This window comes from Gobius niger (assembly GCF_951799975.1).
Source record: "Gobius niger genome assembly, chromosome: 13".
Taxonomy (NCBI): Eukaryota; Metazoa; Chordata; class Actinopteri; order Gobiiformes; family Gobiidae; genus Gobius; species Gobius niger.
Genome location: NC_136864.1, coordinates 30,807,512 through 30,829,151, shown reverse-complemented (window position 1 = coordinate 30,829,151; position 21,640 = coordinate 30,807,512). Strand labels below are relative to the sequence as shown.

The window sequence follows — 21,640 nt, the reverse complement described above, 5'->3', positions numbered from 1 at the left end:
TTATTATTATCTCGGTGAATAACCGCACCCGCGGTGTAGGCACGGTGAGCCTCACCAGCCACCGTCTCATCTGCTGCAGTTTCTGCGCATGCGCACTTTGTTGTTTGCCCAAACAAAACTTTCTCGAAGCTGGAATCATGTCCGACGCGACAGCGCGCAGGATCTGTCAGCCTTCAGTGTTCAGTTTGCAGAGCGTGCAGGAAAAAGTGTCTCCAAATGCAGCAATACTTCGAACCTCTGACTCACCTGTGTGACCGTCTCCCACAGCTCTATAGCAGGAAGTTAACGTTAGCGTGACCGTCTCCCACAGCTCTATAGCAGTCAGCTAACGTTAGCGCTTTAGCTGAAATCAAGGTCAAGGTCAAGTTTATTTCTATAGCACATTTACAACAACCACGGCTGCCCAAAGTGCTTCACAACACAAACAAATGAAATGCTGATGTGGGACTTTGGGTTGAAGGAGATTGTAACCAGTCGCCTCATAGTGCTGCTGCAGCGCCACCGCCAGCACATAAGCCGTGTCCGGATACCTCCGCACGATGGCACAATGCGTTACGGGGCTCCCGGTGGCAGATTACAATAGATTCACTCTCGCCGCAGTTTTATGAATTTAATAATGATGGCATTTTCCCAAATCTGCAAAGTGAAAGCTCACTGGAAGGACAACAACAATTTTCCTGATATAGACGGTTTATCTTCGTTTCTGGCGCTATAAATAGCACATGTAATACCCTCGAAACGATCAACAACACATCGTTATAGTTCCTTTACTTTGATGTGAAAAGGCTTTGTCTGTATTTTTTTATGTAACAAGCACTGTTAAACTTTTTTGAAACAATTTCAGTTTGTGTAGGACTATCAATGCTTTCTGAACATATTAACACACATTTTAAAAAAAATACCGCGATAATACTGAAAACCGTGATAATTTTGGTCACAATAACCGTGAGGTAAAATTTTCATACCGTGACAGCCCTACTCGTCACCATGCACCAGCTCTGGAACACTCTCCCTCCTGACCTCCTGACCTCCTGACCTCCTGACCTCCTGACCTGCTGACCTCCTGACCTGCTGACCTGCTGACCTCCGTAACACCGACTCACTCCCACACTTCAAATCCATCCTCAAAACTCCTCTGTTTAGACAAGCCGACTCACTGTGACCACAACTGCATCGTCCTTTTTATTCAAGCTGTTTTTAACATTGTATTTGAACTGTTTTTAGTTGTTGTGTAATTATACTTGTGGATGTGAGGCGACCTTGAGTGTCTAGAAAGGCGCCTAAGAAATACAATTTATTATTATTATTATTATTTTTTCATGATGACCCGTGATTAGGGCCGGGCGATGTGGCCTAAAATCTCTATCACGATATAAAAAAGAAATATCACTATAAAAATATATTTGACGATCTAACTGACAATGGACAAATTACTTCAGAATCCCGGCCTTATGCTTATTGGGAAGATTAATTGAGTAATTTTATTTTTTTTAAAGATACTCATTTCCTCGCAAATAATATTTCCTCAAGCAGTTTACATCCTGCATTTGATTTGACTTTGTCAGCCCCCGCCCCCGTGTTCTACATCTGCTCTGACGGAGCTGAGCGTGACATCAATCATATTGTGTCCACAATGATATCAAAAATGACAACAATATCAAAGAATTATACCGCAATACGATATGGCCCACCCCTGCCCTCCCTGGCCTGCATGTCCTGCCCGTATATGAACTACAGATACAGGCAGTGTGATTTGACTGTCCTTAGTGATGTTGTGGTGTTTGCTGCAGGTCTGTGGCGGAGCAGGAGAGGCCCTTCGCTCTGGGGATGCAGTTTGTCCTGCTGCGGACTCTGGGTAAGGCCTGAAAGGGTTAACTGCTACTGAGGGAAAGGCAGATGATCAGCTAAAAGCCCAGACTGAGGCAGAATGCTGAGCAGAGAGAGGGCTTTAGTGCGGACGGAGCACAGCTGTCAGGCCCATCAGTCACAGCAAGATCCAAGTCACTGTTTCAACACAATGATGTAGCTCCTAAAAGAGAACCACGGGGCTCAACAAGGGTCAGAAACAGTCTGATATGCTGGACAGTAGATAATAGACACCGTATTCCTATGGGAGTGAGTGCAATGATTCCTCCCATAGGAATATTGAAAAGGTTTGTGGATCACATGTCGCTGATGGATTATTGATGTTCTAAAAACATTCATTTATATTTGTGCCAATATTTTGGTTCAAAGCAGCTACTTAAAAACGAGTTTGTGATGGTGACAATGTATGAAAGCTATAAACATGCACTTTGATTATCCCTTGGCTGTAACAGAATGATGTGCTTCATGGTAGAGAGAAATGAGACACAGATTGTGAATGTTACACACCTGTCTTAGCATTGTTTTGTAACCAGTGTCAGAGTGTGGCTGAAGCTCCAGAAGCAGTGGGACAGGGTTTGAGTGAAGACTTCTGTTACAGTATTCAGTTATGATCTTTATGTTGCAGCTTACATCCCGACGCCCATCTACTTTGGCGCGGTCATCGACACCACGTGCATGCTGTGGCAGCAGGACTGCGGCGTGCACGGCTCGTGCTGGGAATACGACGTCACCTCACTGCGCTTCGTCTACTTTGGCCTGGCCGCCAGCCTCAAGTTCCTTGGCTTCCTCTTCATCTTCCTCACCTGGTACTCCATCAAGTCGCGCGAGAAGAAGGTGGAGGTGTGGCTAAAGCGACATTTGTCCCCTACCGACACGGTGGGCAGCCTAGTGTGCCACCCGGGCGGGCACAAGGGCCACGCCCGCACGCGCTCCTGCCCCGTCAACATCCCCCGCCACGAGCCCGTCCCCCTCAACCGCGGTGTCAGCACCCACTCCTGCCCCGGCAACGAGCTGCAGGCCCCGGCCCCGCCTGCGGCCCCGGCCTTAGACACACCTGCGGCCCCACCCTCAGACACAGCCACCGCCCCGGACACCCCCACATCCACGCCCACAGCCACGCCCACAGCCACACCCACAGCCACGCCCGCGCCACGCCGGCCTGCCAGGGTCTGAATGTAACGAGTGCTGTGATTGGTGGGGCAGCGCGGGGTCAGTTGGGCCTCGGGTTCAGTGACCGGGATCATGGCCCCCGGCCCTGGTCAGACGGGCTCCTTCTGTATTGTCAATAAACTGCTGTAGTTGTGGGAGATCTAGCTGTTTTGAACTTTAGACTGTAGAAATCTAGTCACTTGAATGATTTATTTTGGGCTGAAAGAAAAGAAAAAAAAAAGCCAGTGAGGCGCCTGAAGGGCCAGCCCCGGAGGAACAGAGTGACCACTGGTCAGGGGCTGCTCATGGACAGTGATGCCTTTAAATGAAGTTGTTTTCATGGAACTGTGGAGATGCTGTTTTCAGACCCTCCCTGATTGACTGAAGGACTGGTCATCTCCAAAATAGATATCATTCAAATAGTGAACATTTTACTTCAAACTAACACAAAGGCGGTTCTTGAGTCAAAGTTTAAGGTGAGACACTGCAAGCGAAGTGGGAAAAAATGAGAGACATGAATTTGAATCTTTCCTTGTAGATTACTGATAAGAACATGTGGAAAAATACACTGCATGTTCTTTCAGTCCATATAAAAGCCTTTTATGTTTAAAAATGGGTGAAACTGCCAATGATTTCAGCAACAAAATCCAGATAATGTATACCAGTAACTTGAGGCGAGACAAGGCTCACATGTAATTACAAGAGGTCAGATCAGTGAAGTCTGCCATATCCGTCCTATAGAGATACAGTTCCACTGGGTTTGACATGAAAATGCTTCCAAGTTTGGAAAACTTTGCAAATCCATCATCTCAGTGAAAAAAAATCAGTCAGGTAAAGTAATTCCAGTACTGTATATGCTGCATACTATAAATGATAAATACTCCATTGTTGAAGTAGCAGCAGCAGTAGTATTGATATTTACCATCTATACTCCGCCGGAAGTGCACAGCTCGAGAACAAACAGGAGGAAATCAGACGGCAGCAAGGCTCCACTCAAGCATCTCTAAATGTATCTTTCTGTTTTATGTTTGAAAACGTACTCATTTCACTCAATTATTATTTTATTGATCATATAGATGCAAAATGTATTTACACAAGAGATCTTGGATATATGATTAAGTCTGTAGAAAGCTAGCTCTTACAGGGGGGAAATTCACCTTGTTTTGGGGGTTTAAATATTTTGTTTATTAGATTTCAAGGGCAGAAAAATGTGTTTTAAGAAAAAGGTCTTTTGAAGTTAAAGTTTTAAATCTATGGAACGTTGATAAAGTGAAATAATGAGTTTCTTTTGTGCATCAGATGATTTCATTGTTTTCAGTTTCCAAACCTGTCCCTTTAAAGCTGGACTTTCGCTGCAGTGTCTTGCCTTAAGCGTCAGTGTGTGCATTACAAAGAACAAATGAACGCAGCCAAGTTTGATATTGATTTGCTGCACATTTCCACTCCGAGTAATAACATGTATTTGTATTGAGCCCTGATGGGCCCCTGCCACAGCTTCAGCAGCAGCTCCACTGAAACAGGTTCAAACCTGTTTGAGCAATAAACTGTAGGTAGATGTTCTATTTAAAAAGCTATTGCGCACATAGGCCCGATGACAGGGGCCTCGCGGGACAGGTGTAACACTCTGAAAATAAGGGGAGCTCGTCATCATCCAGGGGCCTCTCAGTACAGGGGCCCAATGCGGAGAGAAATGTAAACATGCTGCTGGTGAAAACATATGTGAGCTGAATAAAGTGTCACTGGACTGAATTTGGGCTTGTTTTTAATTGGGCTGCACCACATGAGGAAAGTCTTCAATAACTCTCTTAAACATTGTAATAACATTTCACCACAGTACGTATTTATATCAAACAAAACACTAAACAAAATCTCATGTTTCATCAAAATATGTAAAAAAAGAAAAAAACTAATAGGCTGCAAGTAAATCAAACCAATTAAGATGAAAGCGCGGCTAAAAACAATCCTGAGCACATTTAATTTAGAAGTTCCCACGTGTTTTAGGCTGTTAGCAGTAAATGTGTCAATCCCCGTCAGTGACTTTGATAAATGACTTTTTTTGCTGCATCGATATGTCATTTTACATGGTGAAAACAATTTGGCCGTGTAGAGTTAAAGCTACCTTCAGATATGTCTACTGTATCAGTAGTGAACCTTTCACAGCTGCATCAGAGCAGGTCGCTCAGATATTTATCAGTTCACCATCTTTTGTAAACTTGTTATAATGCTGAACTCTGACTGTGTTAGCTGCTAATGCTGATCTCTGACTGTGTTAGCTGCTAATGCTGAACTCTGTGTTAGCTGCTAATGCTGAACTCTGACTGTGTTAGCTGCTAATGCTATACGCTGACTGTGTTAGCTGCTAATGCTGAACTCTGACTGTGTTAGCTGCTAATGCTGAACTCTGACTGTGTTAGCTGCTAATGCTGAACTCTGACTGTGTTAGCCGCTACTGCTGAACTCTGACTGTGTTAGCTGCTAATGCTGAACTCTGACTGTGTTAGCTGCTAATAATACTGAACTCTGACTGTGTTAGCTGCTAATGCTATACGCTGACTGTGTTAGCTGCTAATGCTGAACTCTGACTGTGTTAGCTGCTAATGCTGAACTCTGACTGTGTTAGCTGCTAATAATACTGAACTCTGACTGTATTAGCTGCTAATAATACTGAACTCTGACTGTGTTAGCTGCTAATACTATACTCTGATTGTATTAGCTGATAATACTGAACTCTGACTGTGTTAGCTGCTAATACTATACTCTGATTGTATTAGCTGATAATACTGAACTCTGACTGTGTTAGCTGCTAATACTATACTCTGACTGTGTTAGCTGCTAATAATACTGAACTCTGACTGTATTAGCTGCTAATAATACTGAACTCTGACTGTGTTAGCTGCTAATAATGCTGAACTCTGACTGTGTTAGCTGCTAATACTATACTCTGACTGTGTTAGCTGCTAATAATACTGAACTCTGACTGTGTTAGCTGCTAATACTATACTCTGACTGTGTTAGCTGCTAATACTATACTCTGACTCTGTTAGCCGCTAATGTTTTATTCTGACTGTTTGAGGCTAACTATTGCAGCATCTGCTGCTTCAAACACTTGCTATCCCTGCATGTGTTTGTGTTTACATGATGCGGCCGGTGAGGGGTTTGTTATGTACCATGAGAGGCGGGGGAGGAGTAGAGCTTGTATTTGCTTCAACAGGAAAACGTTTGCTCGTTGTTCCAATGAACAAAGATGAACAAGGCACAGAGACAGAGCTGATGTGTGAGTTTAATGTGTCTGACCCACAGGGGGCAGACCTGATCTGGACAGATTTAAAAAATCGGCATTAAAGGCCTAAACATGCATTGCAGCAGTTACACGTGCTTTCCTTTCCTCCATTCTACTATACAATCTATCAACTATGACAAAGACTACTGGCCCACAGGATCATTCTTTCATAAAATCATAAAACTTGAGCAAAAACGGTCACTTTAAACAGTCAAGACAAGGAAACCAAAACACAGTATGTGCAAAATGAATCAGACGCCCCAGTTAGCAGAGGGATAATACTCTCGATGAGTCATGATCTGTGTGTGCAATGACAGACTCTGCATGCCCATTTATATACATTCCTTCAGTTCAGACACACACTGCCCAAGACAAAGGCTCCATTGCTGGCTTTGGCAATTTGTTGAATGTCTCTCCCCCTCTTCACCTCCGTTCCACACTGATTAGTGCCCTGACGCGAGCATGTTGAACAGAAAAAGATCATACCCTGATGTCAGGCGTCATTTTGGAGTTATGAAAACCAGCTAAAAACAGGCCGCAGACAGTTCCATGGGGTCAGTGTGTACACGTCTGTTATAGTCGGCTCATTCCACACGCAGGATCACTTCTTACATGTTCATGTGTATGCTGGGAAACCATTAAAGCGTTACATGTACTTGAATTTGGTCAATTTGAGTATGTTTTGGAATAGTCTAGTGTGGCGTACACATCGGCACGCCGCTGCCCATGTGAGAATAAGTCGCTGTGTGTCAGGCATCAAGTCTCCGAGGGGCACCACACCTGTGATCCAGTATTTTATGAAAGCAGCTCACAAAAAAACATTTGATGTTGAGAAAGCAGAATTATAGAAATGTGTCCAGAGCGACCGATGATACAAAATGCGTAGGAATCTGCGTGCCTCGTGAGGAGACTTCACGCTCGGTCCGCTCACACAAACGTTGTCAATTTTCTGCTAGCTTAAGTTCAGAATCTGTGGACAAGTACAGCAAATTAGCAGTTTTACTAAAACGCTAAAAACAAAGTATCTGATTAGTCCAATGCTGTTATGTCCATATGAAATAGACAAATAATGATATTAAACCTTTAGTGTCATGTGGTGTTCTCTGGAGCCTGTGCTCACTGCAGCAAGTGAGAAAGGACAGGAGCAGAGGGACTGTTGTCGTGTCCTTGCCGTGGGTGGTGGTTGGAGGGGCTGATGGCACAACCACACTTCTGTCAGTCTACAACCGGGCAGCTGTGGCTATAACAGTAGTTTACACAGCAAGGACTGAATGAACTCACATTTTTATCTTTTAAACGGCTATTCTAAACCTACTCATGAAAACAAATTCACCAAATTCAAGCCATTTGAAGTGTCAGTAAACATTAGCTCTAAAGCTTGCAGCTTAGTTAAAACGTTTCAGTAATAGTTTTCTCTTGATCCGCTTCTGACGAGCGCTTCTTCATGTTCACCGTATATGTGTAAAAGTGCTGGGGTCCTTTTCAGTAAAAAAAACAACTCAAAAGGCTGATGAGTCCAAGGCAGAATGTCCCGTGAGGACACTGACCACTTCCTCCAGGAGCAGCAGGAGCAGCCGGAGCAGCAGGTGCCTGAGGGACATAAGAGACCACACATGGATTAGCCTTACACCACAATACACCACAATAACATGTGAAAAGTCCTATATTAAACTACTTTACAAAACCATTGATATCTCTGCTGTATTCACCTTATTCCGGAAGTTTGCGTGGGCGCCGCCATGAATTGTGCCCGCCCCTTTTCTCCTAGTCCACATACCACACGAAAACAAAGCCAATTTTCGGCCATGCAGAGAAACGATTTGAGCGGCGAACATTTTCCCTCGTTCTCCGTTTAAATGAACGGGCTTTGCGCTCGACTGGAAGTGTCAATACAACGGAAGTGCCGAGACAAAACAAAAAGAGGCAAAAGTGGCGGAATAAACCTTGTTATAATGTTGTGCCCTCATCCTTGAGTGACAAGGCAGGAAGGATCACCCAAGATTTAACATTAGATCAGGGTTAAACGATTGTGAATAACCTTTAGATGAAAGAGGCTTATCATTGTAGCACAAGTGACATTTCAACACAAGATAATAATAATAACATACTGTGCTCAACAGAAATGGGCTGCAAACACACAGACTTGAAGCATTGTGCTCTTAGTAACTTAGTATCATTTAAAGAACCAAGACATACCAGTGCTTGGATTGAGTGGATTTGTTTACTGCAAAGAAGAAAGCAGCTTTTTAAAGGTAAACACACAGCTAGCTTATTGGCTAAACCCATTTGAGACCTACAAATGTCTCCTTCTGAGACACTAAAAGCCAACTACACCTGCAGCACAGAGGAGGCGTCACAAGAGGCACTACAGGAAACAAGGAAGGGACAAACTTGGAGGCATCCGGGCAAGACTCAAAGCTAAGCCACACATGCCTCTATCCCTATTGTTCTGGCTAATGGACGTTCAATGGAGAATAAAACAGATCAACTGCTAAGCTCTTCCCAGAAGACGGTGGAAGACTGTTGTGGGGTGGAGGAAGCTGCTCAGGAGGAAGTGGCTCTGGACTAACTCCTGAACATTTGGTTGTATGGTTGTACATTGCTAAATAAAGCACTTACTTACTGTAGCTGTGCTAGGGGCTGTGGTGGAGGAGGTCTTTTTCTGCTTCATGTTTGTCCTCCAGCTCGTCGTCAGAGTCTGCATCACAGTCACAGAGACAAAGGTTTGATCACACACACTGTAAGGTCTACGGGTAGGTCTTATTATTAAGGTACTTGATCAAAGGACCCACTCTTTTCATATATGTGCTTTAAGTAAGAAATTATCTAAAATCTTTATAGTGTTACATGACCTGGCCCCGCCTCCGCTTAAGGAAGAGAAGAAGCGACGGTGATCACTGACATGGGGCGACAGTGATCACTGACAAGAAATCATGAGACCAGCACTCGATCAGCAGTCAGGCGGGGCTGTGAAGGCACATTCCATTAAGGCTTGTTCTAGTTGACCGTAGAGAAAGCAGCACCGACGTCTCATTTCAGAGACAACAACAAGAATGGCTTCTTTGCCAACAAAGGTGTAACCGTTAAGAGGCATTAGACCGGAACATATGTTTATTTATTTGCAGGTACAGGTGTGTGAGCGTGAGCGAGGGGACTGGTGTATGGAAGAAATGCACTTTATGTATTGTGTAGTTGTTGTCCTTGCCTGTTTTGTCTGTAATGTACTGCTGTGTGTTTTGTCTAATGTGTTTTATATTTTGTGTGTTCTTGTCTTCCTTGGTCCCTCCTGGGACCGCCACCTTAACGTGGTGGAGGGGTTTGAGCACCTGAATGATCCTGGGGGCTCTGTTGTCAGGGGCTTGGTGCCGCTGGTAGGGTCTCCCATGGCAAACTGGTCCTAGGTGACGGGTCAGACAAAGAGCGGTTCAGAAGCCCCTTATGAGAGACCAACAGGCCCGGTTAGAACCATGGGGCTGTTCTTCTGTGGACCCACCACCTGCAGGGGGAGCTATAGGGGCACGTGCAATGTGATTTGGGCAACTCGATCGGTTGCCCCCATGACCCGGCAACGGACAAGTGGAAGAAAATGGATGGATGGATGGATGGATGGGACTGCGGATGGAAATGAGCCTTGAGCTAAAAACGGCATATTTATAGCACTAGTTGTCTGTTCATTAATATGCACTGTCCCATTCAAATAAATGAATAAATGAAATGTCTGCAAATAACACAACGGAGACAACCACATAAGGTAACGTGAAGTAACGTAAAGTAACATAAGGTAATGTAAAGCATACTTTTAGGCATTAGTGGACACTGGGATGTTTAGGGAAGGCTCCAGGTCGAGAGAGGACCACTCGAGTGCCTCCCACTGCCTTTGGATGTGAGCCTGTCAGCAACAGCATCAGTGCAATAAGAGTGTGTTCTAGATCCCTGCACTGGCTGCTCTCGACACGAACTGACCAAACTTACAGCCGAACTCCAGCCAACCGGCTGTGATCCTCTGATGCAGATCACAAGGACCATAGTGATGTGTTAAATCCTTGTTCAAACCTCACTCTGGAAAGAGCCATCATGAATTACAATGACCTTCAGAATGTGCTTCAAAAACCCCATGGGAATCCCTCGGGCGGTCAGGGGAGGAGAGTCCCGCCGGGGCGGGTGGGAGTGGGATTGAGTCCCGTCCCGAAAGGCCACTGTGTGAGTTGTTTTGGACATTTTCAGATGTGTGCGTCTAAATTCTCTCACTCCTCTAAAACATCATCTGAGCTATATCAATTTGAAACTGTCCCTGTCGATTACTGCCATTGAATGTTTTCTTTTGAAAATAGTGAATGAAACAAAATCTAAATGAAGACTAGAGCCAGGTGATAAATACTTCCGCAAAACTGGAAGATTTGGGGTTTGTCCTCAGCTCAAGACAAGACTGAATGGACTACCTGATTTTTCCAGTCTTAAAAGATGTTGTGAAGAATGGTAGCTCCACATTAGAGAACGACACAGAACAAGTGAGAATGGTGAGAGTGGCTGCACTACACCAGTCTGCCCAACAGGTGGCGCCACTCTGCTGCTTTATAACAGCAACATGCATCTCATGCCTCTGTGAGTGTCAGACACACTTGTGTCCAGAATAGGGATGTCAAAATTGTATATTTTTGAGTCACAATTATTGTGAGGAAAAAACTACGATTTTACGATTATTCACGATTATCAAAAGTAAGGACGAAAATACAGAGAATTTCTGAAATTTTTTACAGTACCGTCTGAAATGAAAAGAAACAAGCATTATATGCACATTTTTATATTTCTTTCAGGGTTGTTTTAATTACAAACCTACTGAACTTTCAGTCTAAGTTATCTTTATCTTTATGCTCAGGCTCTACCCTGGCAAAAAAAGAAAATAATGAAATTACAATTTTAGAATAATTAACAGGTAAAAGAATACTGATATTTGCTCTCTCTAAATGAAACAAGTTGCTGTGAATGTTTTCAAAAGATCTTCGTCTGATCTGTGTCTCATGAATTACTATAACAGTTCTTTGGGACTCTTCCTTAGGATCACGTTTTCTCTGCACTTATTGAGCTTCCCGCTGACTTCACGTGTTTTGTGCTGGATTGAACACTGGACACCGTTTCTTCAGGCTTTACCGGTGAGAGCGCAATATTTGACACCGATATACGCTACGGCTCAGGAGGTGACAGCGGTTTACCGAAAATTCTTACAATTAACCTGCCGTGGTTATTGTAAAACTGGTTAATCTTGACATCCCTAGTTCAGAACAGTGTAAGGGTAAATGGTCTCAACTTATATAACGCTTTTCCACCTAAATTAGGCACTCAATATGCTTTACAGTAAGGAACCACCATTCACTCTCTCCTTCATACGCACTGGAGGCAAGGTGAGTGAAGTGTCTTGCCCAAGGACACAGCGACAGTGTGCACCTTCAGGAGACGGGATTCAAACCCCCGACCTGAGAAAATGCACTCTACCCACTGTCGCCCCCTGTCACCCCATGTCATGTGATCACTGTCGCCCCATGTCATGTGATCACGGTCGCCCCAGGTCATGTGATCACTGTCGCCCCCTGTCACCCCATGTCATGTGATCACGGTCGCCCCTGTCGCCCCATGTCATGTGATCACGGTCACCCGTGTCACCCCATGTCATGTGATCACGGTCGCCCCCTGTCACCCCATGTCATGTGATCACGGTCGCCCCTGTCGCCCCATGTCATGTGATCACGGTCGCCCCTGTCGCCCCATGTCATGTGATCACTGTCGCCCCAGGTCATGTGATCACGGTCGCCCCATGTCATGTGATCACTGTCGCCCCATGTCATGTGATCACTGTCGCCCCTGTCGCCCCATGTCATGTGATCACGGTCACCCCTGTCGCCCCATGTCATGTGATCACGGTCGCCCCTGTCGCCCCATGTCACGTGATCACTGTCGCCCCATGTCACCCCATGTCATGTGATCACTGTCGCCCCATGTCATGTGATCACTGTCGCCCCATGTCATGTGATCACTGTCGCCCCATGTCATGTGATCACTGTCGCCCCAGGTCATGTGATCACTGTCGCCCCATGTCATGTGATCACTGTCGCCCCTGTCGCCCCAGGTCATGTGATCACTGTCGCCCCATGTCATGTGATCACTGTCGCCCCTGTCGCCCCAGGTCATGTGATCACTGTCGCCCCATGTCATGTGATCACTGTCGCCCCTGTCGCCCCAGGTCATGTGATCACTGTCGCCCCAGGTCATGTGATCACTGTCGCCCCAGGTCATGTGATCACTGTCGACCCAGCGCGGTTCAGCGGCACAGGTTCGAGTCTTCCTGACCTCGTTGAGAGTTTTCTCAGATGGAAATGATTAGAATGTGATTTTGGGCTGTACCTGCCACAGACTCTGGGGGAGAGTAGAACTGTCCGTCTGACAGGGGCCCGGGGCCGAGCAGAGGGGCCCGCTCAGCGCCGCTCACCACACCAGCAAACCCTGAAACACAAGCAACTCCTCACTGTTACTGCGGGTACTTCCTCCTCTGAGAATACTTTGAAAGTAACCTTGTTCAGGGTTTCTACAGGTGGCAGTAAGTCAAATACCTTTTAATGCCTGAATATGTCACAAATCCCCCCAAAAACGGCAGATTTCCTAAGATTTCTAAACATTCATTCAAACAGAGGAAAAACAACGGGCAACTTTTGAGCAAAAGATTGTGAAAATGTTTCAAAACTGTAGCCGAGTTTGTTTTCGACCATTGTTTTTGTAAAAGTAGTTGAGCGATGTCATTGAGATGGTTCTGTCCCTGAGATTTTTTTTCGATTGAATACCAGTTTGAATACTAGTTTTTCATGACTTAATATTTGAAGTGCCGTGAACATCTGTAGTCCTACTCTTCGTGAACACAATATAAGAACACAGTATACTATGTTTCTACAGCTTTCTGTCAGTCAGATTATCTCCATTGTTTACTGTTTGGGAATATCAGATGTACATGTACATGCCCATGCTAACAGTATTAAAGAATCAGGCTGCTCCTTATAGCTTGTAACCTTTGAATAACTCTTTACTTCTCAGTGAGGAAAATTCAGTTAAAGTAACTCTTAGTTGAAGTAAGTCCAGTCAGTTTGGTCTGAGTTTGGTCTACAACCTTTATCTCTTATTTGACCACAATGTTAAGCTAATCTATTAAAACAGTTGGGCACTCACAGGCCTGGTCGCTGGCCTCCTGGGGCAGCACTTTGCAGTCTAGTAACCAAGTCTCCACCCAGGCCAGGACGAAGGAGAAGATGGGCAGCAGGTACCCAAACGTACCCAGTGACAAAAGCTGAGACACAGAGACAAAAAAGGGAGAGTCAGGGCGTTTCATAAGGATTTACAACACGAGATCAGAAGAAGAAAACCAATTTAGCGCTTTTGACCATGTTATAATGTTGTTTACCCCAGCGGGGTTCGTACAGATTTTCTCTTGAGGTTTTCCATGGCTGGAGCCGAAACCAGTAAATGGGTAAGAGGTCTAAGGCTAAACCGGATGTGCGTCAGCGTCCGCCATGACAAGAAGTGTCCGAACAGTGCAGTCAGTGAGGAAGGAGGTAGGGAGCTGCTTTCCTATCATATCCCCTTTCGCATAGGGACCTCTGGGGGTTCCTCACCAGTGATTAGGAGCCATGTGCCATCCCATAAGTCACCATGCCCCTCTAGTAATCTCTACTTCACAATGAGGCCTGCATTTGCTTTAACTATTGTGCTTAAAGGACAGCTGTAACATTAAATATACACATACATTGATATATTCCCTTAAAGCAGGAGTAGGCAAGTTTGCATTGTGGGCCGATTTCTATCATCCCCAAAACACCAAGGGCCCCCCTCACCATTGTAGCCCAAAGTAAAGAACCATTTCTTGCAAATGCCTTAGGCTATACATTACATTAAATATGACCAAGTGGGATGTTCTGACAATACACTAAGTAAAAGTAGATGGCTTTAAGCATTGGCTTAAATGACTTACATTGAGGTAATACAGGGAGGTTTACTTTTCTAGTTTCAGACTATATCTAAGGTAAATCTCAGGTGAAATAAGAAAGCTGCCAATGGCATAAGACCAATGTTCTTACCCCATTGGCAAATACAATTACTTGAAATAAAGACTAAATGTAAAGAAACGAGTCAGAAACCTACCAGAACAAGTAAATCAATAATCAGTAATCTAAATGATCTATGGTCAAACATCCAACCGCATCTTAACTCAGCAAAACAACTCAAATTTGGATTATGATGCTCAAATTCAAAATTTTAAACTAATCTAGTTAATGACTTTCTTGCAGTGGACTGACGGAGCTCTATTTCACATAAATATAATATTTCTCAAACTCATCTTGGGGCCAGAGGTTTTGTACTGGGCCGGATTTGGCCCCCGGGCCTGATGTTGCTTACCCCTGCCTTACAGTAATGTATTTCTAATGGGTCGATGACGCCACCATTGTCTGAAAAATTGCGTTCATCGATTAAAGGTTCTTAAGCCTCATGGATGTTCAGTCAGACATGAATGATGAAAACAAGCTCATAATGTACAGGTCCTGATGTAAACTGTGAAACGTTACCTTGGATAAAGTGACTTTGATGATGAGGAAGACACAGCTGACTGCGGTGGTCATCTGTGGGGCATGAACAGCAAAGGTCAAAGGGGACAGCACTAGCATAATGGCACCTGATCAGTGTCTATGCTGCGTCTTACAACCTTCAAACAGAGGACTCTTACTCTATGCAAAACAATAAGCTGTAGGTTCAAAATAGTAATATCCACTCCAGCTGTTTTCTTACGCCATAGACATAAAGCAGCGATCTCCCACTGGTTTGCCCCTCTAGGCTTCGTTTACTAAATAAAAACAGCAGAGAGCCACTAAATCTTTGCATGTTCCTCAGTGGTGGTTGCTGAGATGAGCCAAGACGTTTGCATTTTGACACAGAAACAATGTGAATCTTTGGCAAAGACAGTGATCAAATTTGGGTTCAATCTTTGGGGAGCGACATTAAAAAGAACTGGCGAGCTGCTGATTAAAGGGAGCTTTGACAGAACCATGTTACAGAGTAGATGATACTCACAGCTATGGGTGCCCAGTGCCTCACCCGAAACACAGCGTAAGACAGAATGAGACCGCCGAACCTGAGCAGGGCCAGGAGCTGCAAACAATACATGAAAGTGCAAGATTTCCAAAATGTCTTCATGTGAATATTGCTAAACCATTAAACATAGTATTGCTTTGTTCATGTGGTGCTCCAGGGCTTAGCTCATTTGTCCTAATCCATCATTAAACCAAAAAGAGTTGATAGTGAGTAGTATAGTATAGTTGTATAGTGTACAATTTGAGTACTGGCATTGAACCCTGATCAGAATGTTCCAGCTCTGAGGGGAAGGAGGATTTACTCTGATTTGAACATCACTAAAGCTACGAGCTCAGGCTGAAACTGTCTCTGGGCCACACACTGAAGTTGAAATTGCGTTACCAATGCAACATTGTGACAGATGTTTGTTAACGGCCAGAACGTAGCGTTCTACATAACACTCACAAAGATGTCGAAGAAGGAGTGGTGGAAGTCATAGTGGACAACTTCTTCTATGAGCTGCTGCAGGACGTCTCCGCTGCCCTGGAACAAACACAGCCCCAGTCAGAGCCAGGGCCCTCATTTATGAAGCTTCCTAACAAACTTAACATAGCCACTGCACTGCGCCAAAGGCAGTATTTAGAGAAACCAAAGTGTTCAGAAACTCTGCTGAGAGACGAGGAGAGGAAAACAGCGAGAGGAAGCCAGTTTGAGGAAGTCAGTTTTGACATTGTTCAACTTCAATATTAGAATGAAAATGTGAGCAACTAATAATAATATTGCAAAACATGTACAAAACTGTCCGAAAACGTAACTCTTACAAAGTGTTGTTGTCATCATTGGTGCCAGTGCGCATGTATACGCGCATGCGCACTGGCTTAGACTGAAGATTTGTAAGGGGAAGCAGGAATAATCCAGCGGTCAACTTGAATGCCTGAATGAAGCTTCGATGGGCGGCAGGGTGGCACAGTGGTTAGCACTCGTGCTTCACAGCTAGAAGGTCTGGGTTCAAATCCCACCTAGACAGGCTCTTTCTGTGTGGAGTTTGCATGTTCTTCCCGTGTCTGCGGAGGTTTCCTCCGGGTACTCCGGTTTCCCCTACCACTAAAAACATGTACAATAGGCCAGGATGAAGGACCTGTTTTTAAACGTTGTCAAATAGTAATAAATAATGTGCTGTTGGCTCCAATGATAACACAGAAAATACAAAACCAATACCCCTGGTTACAACAGTGCAGAGTTTTATAAACTGAAAACATATTTTGCATCATGGTCCCACTTTAAAGGTCAGAGTCTTATAGTTTTATAGTTGTATAAATGTATAAATGTATAAATGTATAAATGGGCAAAGCTGTTCGAGGTCCTGATATTTAGTTGATGTTACTCCACAGTACTGCTGTAGTGTCGTGAGGTGCACACACTCACATTGAGCTCGATGATCCAGAGAAGAGAGATGAACAGCAGGTCGAAGGTCACCACCAGGCAGAAGGTCCTCCTCACATCAGAGATGGACTTTTGTTTGGGCGGGTCACTGCACACAGACACTGGACGTCCAGCGTTTATACAGATGGGCAGGGCTGTCCGGGACACCCCACTGCTGCTGCACTCGCTTGCCATATCCTGGGCCGGTGTGCCGCTCGGGCTGTCCCAGGGCCGGTGTCCCCCTCGTACGTCCTGCTATGGGTATAGGGCCCTGTCCTGAGGTCACATGGTCGGCATTGACCCTTTACTCCATCTAAAAGTAACACAAATATTGAAGTAAAATCTTCATCTCCACTGTAATGTGTCTGTATAAGTTGTGAGTACTGTGGATGGACCGCAGTAAAGTACTTTACAGACAGGTAGTAGTCAGTTAGAGTTATCAGACACAGGTGCTGGATTATGGAAGAGTTATTACAAACTATTCTCTCTCTGTTTTTTCTTCTTCTCTTGCCTAGTCTACCCAGAGTGGGGCCCTTTCTGCTTTCTGATTGGGTAAAGTCTCAGGAACCAAAACAAAATTTAACACCTGATATGCACACGACTTGTACGTCATTGTTTTTGTAATTGTGAATAGCTGAATAAACCAATATCTATTTGAAACATGTCGGCCTCAGATCATAAACATAAATAGGTCATGAATACCTTGACTAAGAGCTGCAGCAGTGCTATTGCTAATCCAAAACACTCGAACCTTTAAAACGCGCTGGTTTCATGCCTGCTTTTCCAACCAGCCAAAGCCAACTGTTCTTCCTGAATAAAATAAATTGATAAATGGCTCGAAAACGAAAGTCATGGCATTAAAGGCAGAAGCGCGGCCGCACGGGCCCCACGGCCCCACACTCCGCGGGGAGCGGCTTACCTCAGCCCCTGGCTCGGTCTACTGTCCTGAACGGGCCCGGTTTGGTTCAGCTCAGCTCCGTAAGAACCAGGATCAGATCCGTAATCGTGAGCCCGGAAGCACCGTGTCTTCTTTAAGTGTCAGGTCCAGTGTGCGCACTGTGCCTGCGCAACACCGCCCCCTACAGGCACGGACTCAAAACGCAGTCTCTTCTGCTGTGGATTATACTGTTACTGAGACATAATGGAATATACTGTTACTGTGTCATAATGGAGTATACTGTTACTGTGTCATAATGGAATATACTGTTACTGAGTCATAATGGAATATACTGTTACTGAGTCATAATGGAATATACTGTTACTGAGTCATAATGGATTATACTGTTACTGAGTCATAATGGAATATACTGTTACTGAGTCATAATGGAATATACTGTTACTGAGTCATAATGGAATATACTGTTACTGAGTCATAATGGATTATACTGTTACTGAGTCATAATGGAATATACTGTTACTGAGTCATAATGGAATATACTGTTACTGAGTCATAATGGAATATACTGTTACTGAGTCATTATGGAATATACTGTTACTGAGTCATTATGGAATATACTGTTACTAAGTCATAATGGAATATACTGTTACTGAGTCATAATGGAATATACTGTTACTGTGTCATAATGGACTATACTGTTACTGAGTCTTAATGGAATATACTGTTACTGAGTCATTATGGAATATACTGTTACTAAGTCATAATGGAATATACTGTTACTGAGTCATAATGGAATATACTGTTACTGAGTCATAATGGAATATACTGTTACTGAGTCATAATGGAATATACTGTTACTGAGTCATAATGGAATATACTGTTACTGAGTCATAATAGATTATACTGTTACTGAGTCATAATGGAATATACTGTTACTGAGTCATAATGGAATATACTGTTACTGAGTCATAATGGATTATACTGTTACTGAGTCGTAATGGATTATACTGTTACTGAGTCATAATGGAATATACTGTTACTGAGTCATAATGGAATATACTGTTACTGAGTCATAATGGAATATACTGTTACTGAGTCGTAATGGATTATACTGTTACTGAGTCGTAATGGATTATACTGTTACTGAGTCATAATGGAATATACTGTTACTGAGTCATAATGGAATATACTGTTACTGAGTCATAATGGATTATACTGTTACTGAGTCATAATGGATTATACTGTTACTGAGTCATAATGGAATATACTGTTACTGAGTCATAATAGAATATACTGTTACTGAGTCATAATGGAATATACTGTTGCTGAGTCATAATGGAATATACTGTTACTGAGTCATAATAGAATATACTGTTACTGAGTCATAATGGATTATACTGTTACTGAGTCATAATGGAATATACTGTTGCTGAGTCATAATGGAATATACTGTTACTGAGTCATAATGGAATATACTGTTACTGAGTCATAATGGAGTATACTGTTACTGAGTCATAATGGATTATACTGTTACTGAGTCATAATGGAGTATACTGTTTCTGAGTCATAATGGAATATACTGTTACTGAGTCATAATGGATTATACTGTTACTGAGTCATAATGGATTATACTGTTACTGAGTCATAATGGAATATACTGTTACTGAGTCATAATGGAATATACTGTTACTGAGTCATAATGGATTATACTGTTACTGAGTCATAATGGATTATACTGTTACTGAGTCATAATGGAATATACTGTTACTGAGTCATAATGGAATATACTGTTACTGAGTCATAATGGAATATACTGTTACTGAGTCATAATGGAATATACTGTTACTGAGTCATAATGGATTATACTGTTACTGAGTCATTATGGAATATACTGTTACTGAGTCATAATGGAATATACTGTTACTGAGTCATAATGGATTATACTGTTACTGAGTCATAATGGATTATACTGTTACTGAGTCATAATGGAATATACTGTTACTGAGTCATAATGGAATATACTGTTACTGAGTCATAATGGAATATACTGTTACTGAGTCATAATGGATTATACTGTTACTGAGTCATAATGGAATATACTGTTACTGAGTCATAATGGAATATACTGTTACTGAGTCATAATGGAATATACTGTTACTGAGTCATAATGGAATATACTGTTACTGAGTCATAATGGAATATACTGTTGCTGAGTCATAATGGAATATACTGTTACTGAGTCATAATGGAATATACTGTTACTGAGTCATAATGGAATATACTGTTACTGAGTCATAATGGAGTATACTGTTACTGAGTCATAATGGATTATACTGTTACTGAGTCATAATGGAGTATACTGTTACTGAGTCATAATGGAGTATACTGTTACTGAGTCATAATGGAATATACTGTTAATGAGTCATAATGGAGTATACTGTTACTGAGTCATAATGGAATATACTGTTACTGAGTCATAATGGAATATACTGCTACTGAGTCATAATGGATTATACTGTTACTGAGTCATAATGGATTAGTTGATGTATACAGGTAGGTGTAATTTCCTGTTTGGCATTACTGCCTGTCGCACCTCTCCGGTGCCCATGGGTCAGCTGCAGGGTCATCAGCCAGGAACCACCAATCACCAACGTTTCGCCCCTTTAATCCTGGAACGTCTCATGGTGGCGGAGCAGTGACAAGGACGTCTCCCTGTCACTCCCTGCAGCTGTAGGATGTTATCCCCTGCAGCTGTCATTGGGGTTAAGTGCTTTTCCCCCAACTCCTATCCTTCCTTCTCAACCAGAGCCAGAAGCTACCTTTTTCCGCTTCTTCTGAAAGCTCACTTGTGGCCCTGCGCAGCTTTCCACCCGTGACTCCTGCGTCCCTCAAGAGCCGTGTCATTGACAGCCCCACAAAGCCTCGGCAGCCAACTTCAACAGGGTAGATGGCGGCCTTCCAGCCAGCCTCCCGGCACTCTTCTTGCGCTCGTAGGCAGCCTCGATCTCCCCCTCTGATGGAACTGTGAGTTCAATGAGGTGCACCACTTTTGCTTTCGAAGACCAAACCACAATGTCAGGGCAGAGAGATGTGATGGTGATCTCAGTGGGGAACTGGAGCTGCTTATTAAGGTCAACCCTCATGTTCCACTCCAGGTTGGGGGTAAAAGGCTGCAGTCTCTCCTTTGGCCTGGTGTAATTTTGCCCATCTCCTTCCCTGACAAAGTTGGTGTGGTTCTTTGCTGGTGGTAGCCGTTTGCTACCCTGTCTGCACATTTCCAGCACCTCAGCGAGCTTCCTGAGGACCTGGTCATGGCGCCACTTGTAGCGTCCCTGGGAGAGCGCAGTCTTGCAGCCTGACAGGATGTGTTGAAGGCTTGCATTGGGAGCATTACAGAGTGAGCAGCATTCCTCATTACCAAACCACTGGTGCAGGTTACGAGGACAGGGAAGCGTGTCGTAGGTTGAGCGGATAAGGAAGCTGAGCCTCGCCTGCGGGATCTTCCACAGGTCAGACCAACTGATGCTACGGTTGACAACTCCCTCCCAAGTTGTCCATCTTCCTTGCCGGCCCTGCGAGACGGCCTTGATCTTATAGCGCTCTTCCTCCATCCGCGTCACTTCTGCCACCATCATCTCCTTCCTCTCCTTGCGGGTAGCCTTGGACCAAAACCGTGGTGCCTCGCCCCACCCTAGACCTGCTCTTCCTGTCTGAACTCTGCCCACGATCTCTCGATGCTGCAACCTGCAAACCGCATGGCCCACCTCAGCTTCTGTGTTCCACTTCCGGCCAGTGGGAACCTTGGCGTTGGCATTCCTTACTGACTCGTCGGTGGACTCCCTGAGCTTGAGAACCAACCTGGTCTTCTCTCGCATGTACCCCACGCTTAGGGACTGCAGTGGCAATTGCAGTGCGTTCTTCCC

At 44.0% G+C, this 21,640-nt stretch overlaps 2 protein-coding genes across 3 annotated transcripts in view; one reads left to right on the top strand and one right to left on the bottom strand.

The window, feature by feature from the left end:
• LOC306972691 (solute carrier organic anion transporter family member 5A1-like) overlaps positions 1–3,761 on the top strand; it is a 28,684-nt gene extending 24,923 nt beyond the window's left edge. The window contains exons 9-10 of the mRNA XM_079569391.1: positions 1,791–1,855; positions 2,492–3,761. Of these exons, the coding sequence (XP_079425517.1) occupies positions 1,791–1,855; positions 2,492–3,039 (613 nt within the window). The 3' untranslated portion in view covers positions 3,040–3,761. The remainder of the gene's footprint in view (positions 1–1,790; positions 1,856–2,491) is intronic.
• Positions 3,762–7,502: 3,741 nt separating this feature from the next.
• Positions 7,503–17,088, bottom strand: stard3nl (STARD3 N-terminal like). 2 transcript variants are annotated; one of them, XM_079568983.1, is made up of 8 exons: positions 16,823–17,088; positions 15,863–15,940; positions 15,398–15,475; positions 14,896–14,949; positions 13,505–13,622; positions 12,692–12,790; positions 8,915–8,993; positions 7,503–7,885 (listed from the first exon to the last, which is right to left on the bottom strand). In XM_079568983.1, the coding sequence occupies exons 1-7, from the start codon at positions 17,012–17,014 to the stop codon at positions 8,929–8,931; spliced, it is 684 nt and encodes a 227-aa protein (XP_079425109.1). In that variant the 5' UTR covers positions 17,015–17,088; the 3' UTR covers positions 7,503–7,885; positions 8,915–8,928. The 2 variants fall into 2 exon arrangements, with proteins under 2 accessions (XP_079425109.1, XP_079425110.1); XM_079568984.1 differs by having other exon boundaries at positions 8,919–8,993.
• Positions 17,089–21,640: the final 4,552 nt, after the last annotated feature.

Excerpts from the sequence above, each read along its gene's own strand:
- stard3nl (XM_079568983.1), bottom strand. The coding sequence starts at position 17,014 with ATGGCAAGCGAGTGCAGCAGCAGTGGGGTGTCCCGGACAGCCCTGCCC. Across the intron at positions 15,941-16,822 it reads TCTGGATCATCGAGCTCAAT|GGCAGCGGAGACGTCCTGCA; the intron begins GTGAGTGTGTGC and ends TGTTTGTTCCAG. Across the intron at positions 12,791-13,504 it reads GGAGGCCAGCGACCAGGCCT|GGTTTGCTGGTGTGGTGAGC; the intron begins GTGAGTGCCCAA and ends CTTGTGTTTCAG.